Source organism: Castor canadensis, chromosome X (assembly GCF_047511655.1).
Source record: "Castor canadensis chromosome X, mCasCan1.hap1v2, whole genome shotgun sequence".
NCBI lineage: Eukaryota > Metazoa > Chordata > Mammalia > Rodentia > Castoridae > Castor > Castor canadensis.
The window spans coordinates 75920697-75934341 of NC_133405.1; the positions used below are offsets into that span (position 1 = coordinate 75920697).

At 48.3% G+C, this 13645-nt stretch overlaps 1 protein-coding gene across 1 annotated transcript; it reads right to left on the bottom strand.

Moving 5' to 3' along the window:
- Positions 1 to 857: 857 nt before the first annotated feature.
- On the bottom strand, positions 858 to 10340 carry Fgf16 (fibroblast growth factor 16). The gene is made up of 3 exons (XM_020152402.2): positions 10067 to 10340; positions 3268 to 3371; positions 858 to 1796 (listed from the first exon to the last, which is right to left on the bottom strand). The coding sequence occupies exons 1-3, from the start codon at positions 10338 to 10340 to the stop codon at positions 1551 to 1553; spliced, it is 624 nt and encodes a 207-aa protein (XP_020007991.1). The 3' UTR covers positions 858 to 1550.
- Positions 10341 to 13645: the final 3305 nt, after the last annotated feature.

Below are 13645 nucleotides of genomic sequence, written 5' to 3' on the forward strand. Positions count from 1 at the left end.
TCTCAAACTTTCTTGTGCTCAGGAATTCCCTAGAAGGCTTATTAACACATAGACCCATGTCCCTGTCCCCAGAGCCCCTGGTAATTTTCATCTCTAACCAGCTTCCAGGTAATGCTGCTGGTCAAGAGACAATACAGTCTGAGCACTGCTGTGTTAAGGAAATGTGTTGACTTCCCAGAATTCCCTAGGAGAAGCACTGGCAAGGGATGATGGGGAACTGATAGAGGGGTATAGAACATCCTCCAGAAGGGAAACTGACTGCTCAAAGAATCAGTTTCCCTTTAGATTGTTTTTTAACTTATTTTGGTAAACTTAATTAATTTTTTTAGCGGCACTGGGGTTTGAGCTCAGGGCCTCACACTAGGCTAGGCAGGCGATCTTACGGCTTGAGCCACTCTGTCAGCCCCATTGATTGTTTTTAATTTTGAATCATTTTACCTTCTTTTCTGAAGTAAGAAGCCACTAATTAGTGTTTCCTGACCTTAGGGCTCTGGGCTAACCATTTCCCAAAGGCAGGCTTCTCAATGCCCAATCCTAAACACAAGTGAGAGCTTCAGTAAGAGCTGCCATTGGTCCAGGCCCTGCTGAAGTTTCCATTCTCCACTAAGTTTAACGCCATGGGACCTGAAAGGACTACAAGGCCCTCAATAGGGTGACACACTGGATGTTTGAGTCATCCAGCATAGGCTGTGTGACACCAACATTAGGAAATTCTGATGAGTTGGAGGGAAAGAAGTTGGCCAACCTTTTCACCCTACTAAATGGACAAATCAATAGAATTAGACAGTGGTTTACAATATAAAGACAATTTTATTGCCGATAAAAGCCTTAATAACTCATTTTATCCTGTTTCAGTAGGACCTTATTCTTTCTGATGAAAATCCAGTCATAGCATCTCTCATTAAAAATAAAATTATTTTGAAATAAATAAATATATAAAATAAATAGCATATACATTTCATAAATAGTTTGTCCTTATGCACAGTATCCATGCTTACATTTTAATATCAGTTTCTTACAACCTACCCCATCTCCCACTTTCAATGGCAGGAAAACCGCATGTCAGGACGAATGAGAAATCTGCAGAGCCAGAGGAGGGATGGCTTGCAGCGGGACTGGAGCCCCGAGGATTCTCTTAATGAGACTTTTCCAAAGCTCTGTAGGTAGCATCTATGGCAGATTCCTTGGTCTTTCCTTTATACCCATTCTCAAGGTATTTGGGTAGATTGTGGGGCAAGACACTCCTGGCCCTTGGCAGGGCCCCCCAATTCTTTGTCATGCCACCTCAGGGGGAAGAATGTGAATAAAGAAAAAAGTATATACAAGATTCCCTCAGGCCCATCCCCTCCTCCCCTATCCCTCCCCAAAATAACCCAACCTTGATATACACTTTGAACAACAAGGGAACAGCTGGGTCAAGTTGAACAGTAAGTGCTTCTCTGTTATCTAAATTGATAGGAAGGAAGGACTGAAAAGCTATGAGTATAGTGCTTGCAGAGACAACTGTGGCCCCAGAGTACATGGGTCACAGAGGTCACGCCAGAGGTCCATTACCTATAGCGGAAAAGGTCTCTGGACATGGAGGGTAACTTAGAAGGATCTACTGGCCTGGGTAAAAAGTGAGTGAATTTCTGGTGTCGTTTAGTCCTGTATCCCTCCCGGGGTGAGCCGTCCTTATTCAGGGCCACATAATACTGTCTCTCCGAGTCCGAGTGTTTGTACAAGGTGGAGGCATAGGTGTTGTACCAGTTTTCTTCAAACTGTTCCCGGAAAACACATTCACGTGTGAGTTTCTTCTGTGAGGGTGAGAAAATAAAGGAGAGCCCATTATATGACTATTTCTCCCAACCCAGCTTGCTGGTGGAGAGACCCTGAAACAGCAATAGCACATTGAAATTAGAAAATTTCAGCCCTATCTCCCCATGTTACCAAGGTATCCTTCTTCCAAATAGCACAAAACACACCTGACTCTATCTCCTTCATCCTCTTTCATGAGTCACACAAAGAGGTTTTGGGTGAGATCGTTTTTAAAGCAAGTTTATTTATTTTTATTTATTTTGCGGTTCTGGGGCTTGAACTCAGGGCCTAACACTTGCTAGGCAGGTGCTCCTACCACTTGAGCCACTCCACCAGCCGTGAGACCGTTTTTGAAGGCTGGATTTTTGAGCTTAAGAATTTCTGTTATGGCCTTCTAGTGCTCTGCTGGCACCCGCTGAGCTTTCTCCCTACTTAGGGCTCATAATGTTCAAATCCATTGAGATTACAGTCAACCTCATCAACGGACAGGCAAAGGTCTTGGGTCTATATAAAGCTCCAGGGGAGGTGAGCTGTGATCTCTCCTAATGAAGGGTCTCAGGCCTGTCAGTTGGAAGCTCAGAAAAGATCTCCTTGAAATGCTCCTCCAATCTGGCTACTTCAAGCTGGCAGCTCCTGCGTCTCTTGCCTCTGTCCCTTCTCACACTTGATCGAGCCGCCATACTACTTGCTGGGGTTGCCGATACTGAGTGCTGGGGACAGGCCTATCTCTTAGTTGTCAGGGAAAAATGTGTTCTGATTCCATGGGGTGTAGGCAGCCAGAAAGCATGCTATGTGACTCAAAAGTCCGAGCCAGGAGTTGGGATCCCCTGAAAGGGTTAAGGTCAGCAAAGTCACTCACCACTCCCCAGAGCTGGGCTAGCTTCCAGAATAGAGAAAATGTATCTCAGTCAGCCCAGTCCTAGCTAGGGGCTTAGCGCTGTCATCAGACCCTGGAGTCCTCATTCTTTATTTGTTTATTTCATTTGGCCTTTGGGATTCAGCTGAGGCAATGTGGAAATCAGGGACTGTGTTGCTAACCTCAGAATCCTCGATTTGAAGACTAGCTCTTTCACTGCCCGTTTTTTTTTTGCTCTTGCTAGTCAGCCATTCCTCTAGACAACCACTAAAACTGTCAGTGCTCCTTGGGAGTGTTAATGCCTCAAACCCTGACCATCTACTGACAAACCAGCACAGCTTCCTGTTATCATCGGACTAGCTGGCCCTCTAATAGAAAAGGTGAAGGCAAATGTGTCACAGAAAATCTTATGTTTTGATGGGGGGGGCAGCTGAATGAGGGAAGATATTACGGTGTGAGGCCCTGAGCAGCCAAGAAGTAACAAGAAGACACTAATCCTTTACAGTTGACAAAAGTGCTTTCAAGTGCTAGGTAAACATTTTTATCCTTTTGCCTTACATTGTTCAAAAACTGGTGGCAAACAGCCTCTGAGAAATAGAAAACCTGAAACTCACCGATCCATATAGTTCTCCTCGCTCATTCATTCCTAGGTACAGGCCAGAGTCCACTCCCCGGATGCTGATCAGCCCCACAGCCAGGCTGATAAATTCCAGAATTCCTACAGCAAAAAAGTGAGTGCCATTCTGTTACTAACACCAAGTGAGGAGAAAGCTGGTCAGGTGACATGGGCTACCAATCATTGGTGAATTACCTGATGAAAGGCTTTTTTTTTTTTTTTTTGGTGGTACTGGGGTTTGTACTCAGGGCCTCACACTTGCTAGGCAAGCAGCACTCTAGCTTTTGAGTCACTACAGCAGCCCTTTTTTGTATTGGTTGTTTTCACAAACTCTTTGCTTTGGCTGGCCTTGAACCACAATCCTCCTGATCTCTGCCTCCTGAGTAGCTAGGATTACAGGTGTGAGTCACTGGCACCCAGCTGAAACCATCATTTGCAGCAAGAATGAGACCTCAGAGAAAGTGCTCAGCCTCTCTGGGCCTCAGTTTTTCCCTGCATAAATGGGGAAATAATCTCTGCCTTTGTGTAACACTGCCATTTTCTTTATTTATTTAATTGCTAGGGATCAGAACTGTGGCCTTGAGCATGGTAGGCAAGCACTCTACAGCTGAGCTACATGCCCAGCCCTCTGAGGCACGTTATGACGAAAAGACCATGAGAAGGCTTTGGTTATTAAAACTTCATAATCATAAGTTGTTATTGTTGTCAAATACCACCCATTTGAAGAAGTGGGAAGGCAGCTTTCTCCGTGCAAGAATTAGGCCAGTTTTCTGGATCTTTCCCAAAGTCACCAGGCTCCTCCCCAGCGTACATAGCATTACCTTGCTGTCTCTAGGCTGAACTTATTTTGTATCCTCTCAGCTGCCATGCCCTTAAAGCCACATGAGGCTGTCAACTGCCCATAGTTGACTCTAACAAATGCCACACAAGCCACTCACTAAGTTTGTTCACTCTGCTCATGACAAGAGGTGAAACTTGGCTTCAGGAGAGCTTTCTCCTAAAAAGTATTCTCGGCTAGTACAGCCCCAAGCTGACAAGCCTGTCATTCTTCCCTTCTCTCTTGAGAATTTTAAGTTTACCCATGGCAAAGAGCTGGCAGGTAGTACTGGACTCCATACTGATTTGAGATGTTGCAACTTTAAGGGGAAAGGGAAGAAATTCAGAAATGTCCTTTTAGCTGACAAGGTTAGAGGTGAAGATTTTTAAATGTTTTCATTTACCTCATGAGAAGAAAAAAAAATAACCAAAATGAGGGTCAAAAGACCCAGAAGCGAAATCCTGGTGATAGTGAGGGCTTCATAATTTTGTCCTTATGATGGTAAATCTATTATCTAGATTCAGATGTAATAGTCCTCTGGATTCCTCTTCCATATTCCTGTTTTTTAACATATAGACAAAAAAACTGATACAATTGTGTGAGGCATCCAAAGATATGAAATGAGCTCATACTCAGCTGACTTTCATTCAAAAATCACAATTATTAAGGATAATAATAGTCTAAATAATCTATATAGAAGGTTTAGCTGATTCCATAAAGCTAAAAGTTTTTTTTTTTCTGAGACAGGGTCTGGCTATGCTGCCTAGGCTGGCCTTTAACCTACGAAACCTCCTCCCTCCAGCTTCCAAATGCTAAGATCAAAATTTATAAGTGATTAATTTTGAAATCAGGTTCAGAACTCCAGTGGAAAGTCTTCTATGGAGCTCTAGTGACTTGGCTGGGGTAGGTGGGTATTCAGGCATGGTGGCTTTGGGGGTACGTGTTTCCATGGTTCACCCAGATCTATTCAGAGGACATAAGGTTCTTCTATTGCCAGTCTATAGGACAGATAGAGTCTGGCCTTTCGCTTCTCACACTGAAACCCTCTGAGTGTTATTCTCAGTCTGGTTGTTATTCTTACAGTATAAAGAAAGGAGTCTTAGATTGACACACGATGGTAGAAGGGAAGTGAAAACAGCTATTGCTAAGCAGGAGTTAATCAAACACTGATTTAATGGACCCAAATCTTCAGTTGCACTGTACATAATTCTGCCCTGTTTATTAGCATTTTGATAAATAAGTCGTAAAAGGACATAGGAGGACTGCTTATCTTAGTTCCAGAAGACATACAGCTGGTCCAAAGAGAGTTCAAGAGAATGGAAAAGTGGGCAAGCTCCAACACAGCTGAATTAGAACCAACATAAAGTCCTGCACTATGATCCTCCAAACCAATTTGCCCAGATGTTTCTGTTCGGGGTTTTTTGGGTGAGGGTGAACCTCAAGTACAGGCAGTTGAGTTAACCTTACTCCTCAGCTCATGGCCCAGTGTCATAACTGGTCTGTGCAGGGGCTTTTCAGTTATCTTTTTTAAATCTCCATACCCAAATTCACCTCCTCCATTTCAGGCAACTCTGTTTCTTTCTTTTTTGTGATGCTGGGGATTGAACCTGGGGCCTTGCACAGTTAGGCAAGTGTTGTACCACAGCCCATGTATATTTTCTTGAAAATGTATGCTGTTATTTTGCATTTCTGTGCAATTTCTTTTGATGCAGGGTTCTGAACCCTGTGCTTTGAGCATGCTATGTGTATTTTAATATTGTATCTGTAATGGGGAAATGTGGCCCAGAACAACATATACGAATAATGATTTCAAGGATTTGATTTAACAAAATAAGTTTGGTATAATGATGGGTGATTAGCAAGGTTATTTAAAAGCTAATGCAAAACTGGTTACATAAAAATTTAAAATTGCCAGGAGTGCTGGGTGCTGGTGACTCATTCCTATAATCCTAACTACTTGGGAGACTGAGATTGGGAGGATCAGAGTTTGAGGCCAGCCCAGACAAGTAGCTTAGGAGATCCCATCTCCAAAAAAATAACCAGAGCAAAATGGGCTGGAGGCATGGTTCAAGCAGTAGAGCACCTGCTTTGCAACTGTGAAGCCCTCAGTTCAAACCCCAGTACCACCAAAAAAAAAAAAAAATGCCAGGCATGGTGGCAAGCACTTATAATCCCAGTTCTTAGAAGGCTGAGGCAGGGAGATCCTAAATTCAAGGCCAGCCTGGGTTACATAGTGAGATCCTATCTCAAAATGTACTAAAATTTTTTTGGAATTACTAATCATGTAAAAGCTAAGGCAAAAAAGAAAAAATGGGGGAAAAGCTAGTGTGACCTAAGGCTGCACTAAGAGAGGTTTAGAGACTAGTATAAGAGAGGAGATTGCCCCTGTACTCAGCTCTCCATTGGCTAGACGCTAGGAGCGATGTGCTCAGAGCTATTGTGTTTAGAGAAGAATACGGAAAAGCAGGAGCATGCTCAAAGTAGAGTAGCCAGTATGGCAAGGAAATTAGAAACCAGGTCACGATTCAGTTCTGGGTGCTAATCTCTAACAGACACAGCCCTTCTTTCTGTAAGTATCTCATGTCTCTGACTATCCTGAGCTCATGAAGTAGCAGAGGACTACTTGTGATCTCACCGCCCAAGACCTGGTGTGAGAACAAATCATGAAACCCACGAGGTGTGGCCATTTGAGTCACCACAGTTTTTCTCCAACTCTTGTTAACCCTGATGCCAAAGGACAGATCATACAGGAAGTTACTTGGGTTGCATCCAGTAACAGGGGTCTCCAACAGCTGGAATCATCCCTGCCCAGCTGTCTTTGGGCATCATTTTCCCTTTGCCAACTTTCCTATTAGCTGGATTCAGACTGTGGGAACCCAGTGGCACATGATGATGGAACAGATATTTCTAAACCTTCTCCTGAATTCCAGCCAGCATGAAAGAGAAGAGAAAACAAGCCATTTTCATATTTTCCCAGCTACAGCTGGACAGGGGTGTTAACAGCAAAGTGTTTAGGCAAAGTATTAAGTAGACAAAGTTTGTCCTCAGTTCTCTCACCCCTTCCAGGCTCAGGACCTTCCTCTACTCTGCTTCATCTTGACCTGTCCACCTAGGGCTCTGGCCTTTTCTTGACAATTTCCAGACTCTTCTCTTCTTACATCTCTCTCCCCAGGGCCTCAATCAAAACTGATCTGTCCTGGGCCCCACTGCTTCAGAACCTAGCTAGATGACTGGCTAATGTGTCATTTAATCTGGTTCCACGACTTGCCTGAGCTCCCTCAGCCATCCTTTTAGACCTTCAGGGCCAAGACAGTGCTGCCTTGGCATGTAGCCAAATAAGAACCAGATCGCTCAAAACCCAAAGCAGCTGTGGGAGCCTGCGCCATCCCACCTGGCAGGAGGCCTCTCCTCCAGTCTGGCTTCCAAGCCCTGCTCTGCCAGTCCACAGGTGCCCTCAGGAATGTCAGGATCCCTGTGAACCTCATGTAAACGCCACCAGCCAGGCAGGGATTGAAATACTCCTGGCTACTGATTGCACATAGAGAACAGGGAGCTAGGCTGTGCCAACAGGTTATTATTTGGAGTCGGGGCTGCACTTGGGCTCAGCCTGACTCGTTTTTGAACACATGGATTCCAGGGTAATCCTTGGGGGCCCTGCTCTCCAATTACAACAAATAGCTATTTACTTTACATGGCCTTTGGAGACTACCTCCTCCCCCCAAGCAGAAATCTATAATATTTTATATCTTAAGTCTGGCCTACTTTACCCTGCTGGAATGTTGACTGCTAAAGCACTTATGGAATGTTAAAGTTTCGATTTATTGAATACCCTGGCTGATTAACTTGAATGTGGAGGGAGAAGAGCGTTAGCAAACTCAAACGCCACCTCTTTCTGTGCCAAGAGCTAAACTGAGAAAGAGTAAGTGTGTGTTTGAAAGCTGGCAGGGGAGGTTACAAAGAGACAGTTTCAACCAGTTATCATTTCCTTTACAGGAAATACATGCAACTGCCAGGAAGTCAGGGAAGGAGGAAAGGGAAAAGGTGAGGCAGAGGTGGTCTCAGGCAGTTTGTTTTTTTCTAAGGGCAAAACCAAAAATGAAGCAATCAGTTAAGCAGCAGCAAAAACATCCCTTCCTCTGCCAGTTTTATTTCCTTTGGTTTCTCCTTAAACTTAACACCCTTAGCAGGCCTGGGAGATGAAAAGAAATCAAGATGTGTCTTTAGGGAGGTAATTAAAGGCCACTTATGCCAAGAGCCTATTACTGATTTATGTTGACCTTGTAGATTATTGGGCTCAACTCAGGCACAGAGTCAGACAAACACTTGTAGCGGCTGGGAGTTATGCTCAGAGTTCTCCACTTGCATCGCCCCCACCCACATCACATTTCTCCATCGTGTCATGGCTTTTCTTTTGCACACACACACACACACACACACACACACACACTTCTTTTATATACGAACTATTCCAGTGTCTTTAGTCCACTTCTCTGAGGCCAGGGTGGGAGTCCCATTCCTTCATGAAGAGGAACAAAAGGGGACTGCAAAATCACAAATGATGGAAGGGAAAGGAGCCAAGTTAACACTCCCTCTCCTCCCACCCCACCTTATCACCCTTTTGAGGACCTGCTGCAAGTTTATACAGACACCTGCACCCCTCCATTACCCCTCCCAACCTACTGTACTCTAGCTCTGTTTGAGTGCATTTTTCCAAGATGACATAGACCTCATTAGGGTTCCTGCCTGCTCCCAGCAAGGAAGACCAACCCTGGCCGTAAGTTGTTTGCTAGGCTTGGTCTTACCGAGAAACTGGCCCCTACACCCCACTTTTACTGTGCCCACCAGATGCAGCTCTAGCAAGGCACGGAGACTAGGAGGGCCCGGAGGTTTGTGGGTGTGGGAAAAAGTAACCTTGTCATTCCTGAGGTTTAAGAGTAGAAGGTGCTCTTGGATTATAGGGACCTTGGGAGGAAGCGGAGGGCATTGGGGATGGGGGAGGAGGAAGGGTAGCTGTCACAGCACCTGCTTGATGGCTTAGCAGAGAATAGGGAATTGAAAATAAAAGCGGCAAATAACTGAGGATGGGACCCATTTGCTTAGAAACCTAATGACCTTTGTCCCAGATCAAGACTTATATTGACTGTATAGTTATATCTGGAGGTGAGACAGGAAGCAGTGTCGTCTGAACAATCTGTAGAGTGGCAGGCAGGCAGAGACAATCCTGGATAGAGGTTAGCCATAATTCCATCCTGGGCCCAGGGGACACCTGTTTCTGGGGCTGGGAGTGGGCTCAGGACTGTTTCCTTACCAAGGCAAGGACCCAGAAAAAGCAGCCGCAGAACTTGTGCCCTTACACCATGCACACCGCGAGGTTTTCCTAGATTCCCTGAAATCCAGCTCATGCCTTGCTGCCTGGATTGGCTCCTACCTTGGGCCAGCAACCCTGAGGCCGACCCGTGCCACGGATGCCGCATCTCCGCCAGTCAAAAGTGATTCGATCGCGGGCCGCGCGCCCACCACGCCCCTGGCCCAGGCAGGCTCCTGCTCCAGGCGATCAGCCTCCGCAGGCCTGCCACCCTCGAGGCTCGGCCCGCGCTGCCGCCGCGGCCCCAGGCCTCCTAAGCGAAAGCCCCCACTCCTTTCCCAGCTCCACCTGCTCCCGTCGAAGGCTCAGGTCCAAGTCCCAGAATGAGCCCCTCGCTCCCGGAGAAGGGAGGGTGGAGGGGGGGGCAAGAAGAGGCCGCCCCGCAAGACGCCTCCGCCCCCTCCCGAGAGCGTCCGAGGGTGCGGGGCCCCTGGACGCCGCGCGGCTCCGGTCCTCGCCGTCACGTCCCGCTTCGACGGGCCCCGACTGCGCCCAGCCGGGGGCCGGGGGTGGGGGGGGACAGTCGAGGGCCCCACGCCGGGAGCCCAGAGTCCTCCGCGCCCCCGCTCGCCGCCCGCCCGCCCGCCGCCCCGTTCCTCCCCGCCGCGTCCTCACCGAAGCGGCTGTGGTCGAGGCGGGTGCCATGCACCGTGCCGTTGGGGAAGATCTCCAGGTGGAAGCCGGTGCGACAGTAGAGCTGGCGGCGCCGCAGGATCCCCTTGAGGTGGGCGAAGTCTGTGGGCGAGCCGCGCTGCAGCTTTCCCTCAATCTGGCCCAGGCGCTCGTTCAGGAAACCCGGGGAGTCAGCTAAGGGCACGTTCCCTAGAGACGAGGAGAAGCCATGCAGATCCCAGTCCAAGGAGGCGAAGACCCCCCCAACCTCCGCCATGGCGGGGTCGACGGCGGCGCGGGCTGTGCGGGGCGCGCGCGGGCCGAGCCGGGGCCGCGGGGCGCGAACTGCCTCTCCCCGCGGCGGGCGCGGGCGCGGGCGCTGGCGAGTCGGCGGCGCTCGCTCGCTGGGTCGCTCCGCGCTCTGCCCAGCTGCACTAGACGTGTGGTGGCGTCCAAGGAACTTCTCAGCGGCGGGGAGCGTGGGGCAGCGCGCTCCTGACCTTGCTCTCAGTCAAAGTGCCGCTTCCCCTCGGCATCCATCGCTCCCAGCCTCTCATAACTGGCTTCGTGGAGCTATCAAATGCAAACGGCACTTTATATACATACCCACTCCCCTTACATTGACATATTGGATATTTAAATACAAGCCACACCTCACTGGCATCCCCTCAGAGATTGGTGTGTGGGTTCTTTTTTTTTTTTTTCTTTCTCGTATCCATTTGGCTCTTTTTAGGAGAGGGGGGGGGTTGAGGGGGAGAGAGCGAGCAAGCTTCACTCTCTCTTTTATTATGAAAAAAAATGGCAGGAAAAAGCTACACATTGCAGTGAGGCATAACTGCTTTTGGCAGGTTTTTCTGAAACTGCTGATGAAATAACGGAGCCCAGTGCGTGGAGACTGTTGGCGCCCACGGCCACTCAGGCCTGTTCCGTGGGGGTCTGTCCGTCGGTCTGCAGCGCTGCGGCCGTCCCCAGCTCCCACGCATCGTCGGGTTGCTCCCCCTTGGAAAGTGCGGTGGGACCGGGGCTGGTGGGCTTTCACGCGCTCCTGAGCCCCTCTGTTCCCCCTGGCTGGCTGCTGGGAGGTTGCAGAAGAGGCAGAAAGGGCGTCTGACCCGGGACAAGGGCTCTCTGGGTCCTTTGTTCCGCTGTCCCCCCAGTTCCACCTCCCACCTGCAGGTCTGCAGGGGGCTGAGGAAGTGAAAAATATGGACGCTAATGCAGTTGCAAATTTAGGATTAGAGGTGGTGGCGGTCCCTGCAGAAACCAAGACGGTCAGAGGGTCCGCGAGGAGCTGGAACCCCCCCCAATCCCTTCCCTCCGCGGGGGTGGAGGGGTGAAGAAGACATTTTTAAAGGGACGTCGCAGGTTAGGAGGAGGAGGAGGAGAGTAGGAAACAGAAAGCGATCTTTTTGAGAAATGATCTCCGCTGGCTTTCTGGGCGCACATTTACAAGGCTCTGGAGAGCGGTCTCGATGAGAGTCCATTGGAAGGCTGGTGGGGGCTTCCCCCACCGCTTTTCTTGTTGGAAACAGGTGTTTCCTCGCTCTGTCCTGTGCCCTGTTCCAAGATATTCTGTCAGGAAGAGCGGCAGTTGGGGCGGGAACCGGCGGCACTCGGGACAACTGGCAGCGTGGAGAGGACCGGGGAGCAGGTGCCGGACACGCCCGGAGCCCCCGCACTCCTGCACGGCACCTGAATCCTCGGGGTCCTTCTAGAGTCCTTACACTCGGCGTCCCGCTAGCCTATTAAATGGCGTGGTTGCTTGCGGTTTTAACCCGCAGCCGGCGCTGGCCGCCTGCCCAGGTTCCCGCAGCAGCTGAACACAGCGATCTGCGCGCCGCCCCCATCCCGCTGCGCTTTCGCAGCGCCTCCTGCTGGAAACTCCGTGTCGCGCGGCAAGTTCGAACTCAGGGTCACCATCAACTGAGAAAGCAGATTCTGCCCAATTCACATAGTGCAGCCAAAGGTCCTGCTCATGCCTTCCAACCTCCCACCCCTCACGCACTCCCTGGAACCATAGAAATTCTCGGTGTGGAATATTGCAGTTTGGTTATGTTGTGCCTCCCAAGCTCAGCAGGGAGCCTCCAAGGTCAAGCATAAGGTCTGGCACATTGTAGATGCTCAGAAATAATCTGTTGTGTTCCCAATAGTAGAGAACACAGATGCAAGTCATCTTCCAATTGTAGTGGACACAGAAATGAAGGAAACATCTATATTGGAGTATTTATGGACGAAATGATAGGCTGTCTGGGATTTGCTTTAAAGTTATCTAAAGTAAGATCTTGGCATGGTGGTGCACACCTGTAATCCCAGCACTGAAGCAGGGAGTTGCCTGGGCTACATAGTGAGAGCCTATCTCAAAGAACAAAACAAACAAGAAGTTATCCAAAGTAAGAAGGCAGAAGAAGTGAAAGTATAGCTGTCATATCATCCCACATGTTGCTAATTGTGAAGCTGGGTGACAGGAACATGGATGCTTATGATATTAAATTATATGCAACATATATGAAATATATGTGAACATTTCCATAATAGACTTTATAAACTAGGTGTGGTGATGGCGCACCTGTAGTCTCAGCACTTGGGAGGGTGAGGCAAGGAAGATCAAGAGTTCAAGGACAGCCTGAGCTACATAGTGAGACCCTCTCTTGAACAAAACAAAACAAAATAAAAACCAAAATAACAATAAGAAACCAAAACCAAAAACAAGCCTTATAAGGGCTGAGGCTGTAGCTCAGTGCTTGCCTTTATACACAACGCCCTGAGTTCAATCCCCAAGCACTGGAAAAAAAAAAAAGGACTGACAAAACGACAAAGAAATCTTCCTTCCTTCCTTCTGAGTTTAGTGAAAAGGTGGGGAAGGAGGGGGCTGAAGTCAAGACAAGTGTATAAATGACCAGAATACAAACCAGTCTAAGGCACACTGTGCTGGGGAGATTCATAAAGCAGAGAGAGGACTAATCTGAGGATTAGGGCCCAGTTTCAGACTAAAGTGCCTTTGTAATGGAGGGCCTTGAAGACCAGCCCAGACCTAGTGCATGGTAGGAACCACTCTACCACTGAGGTACACCCTCAGCCCAAAGAAAGATGGTTCCGACTTTGGCTGTAAGTGACCAGAAGTGGAGTGGGGGTGGGGAAAACTTGCTGGCTTTGTTCCTGGAGGAAGGAAAAGGTGATACTGATAAGGCTGGTGCCCACCTCCAACCCCCCAGTTCACCCAGGAACTGGAAAGGCATGTCCAGAACTGTTGTTCTGCCCAGTTTTTCATTTTCTGGACAATTTAAAAATGTTTTCTCCATCCTGATCGAGTTTCCCTGAGAAGAGACAGGAGGAACTGTATTGCAAGGCAAATCCTGCAGGGAATGGAGTCAATCACATTAGTGGCCCCTGTTTACCGCCCCCAGGTAAAACATGTCCTGGGCACTTTACATGAATTATGTCCTGTAAGTCTTATGGCAGCTATAAGAAGTAGTTTTATTCCCATTTTACATATGAGGAAGCAGAGGCCCAAAGAGATTAAAAAAAAAAAGAACAACTAGTAGCAGAGGTAGGACTTAAATCTTGGAGGTTTTCCTTCCAGAG

Bases quoted from the DNA above. Each gene is read 5' to 3' on its own strand.
- Fgf16 (XM_020152402.2), bottom strand. From the start codon at position 10,340: ATGGCGGAGGTTGGGGGGGTCTTCGCCTCCTTGGACTGGGATCTGCAT. The intron at 3,372-10,066 runs GTGAGGACGCGG...TTTTTGCTGTAG, and splicing joins CCTCGACCACAGCCGCTTCG to GAATTCTGGAATTTATCAGC. The intron at 1,797-3,267 runs GTGAGTTTCAGG...TCACCCTCACAG, and splicing joins GAGGAGAACTATATGGATCG to AAGAAACTCACACGTGAATG.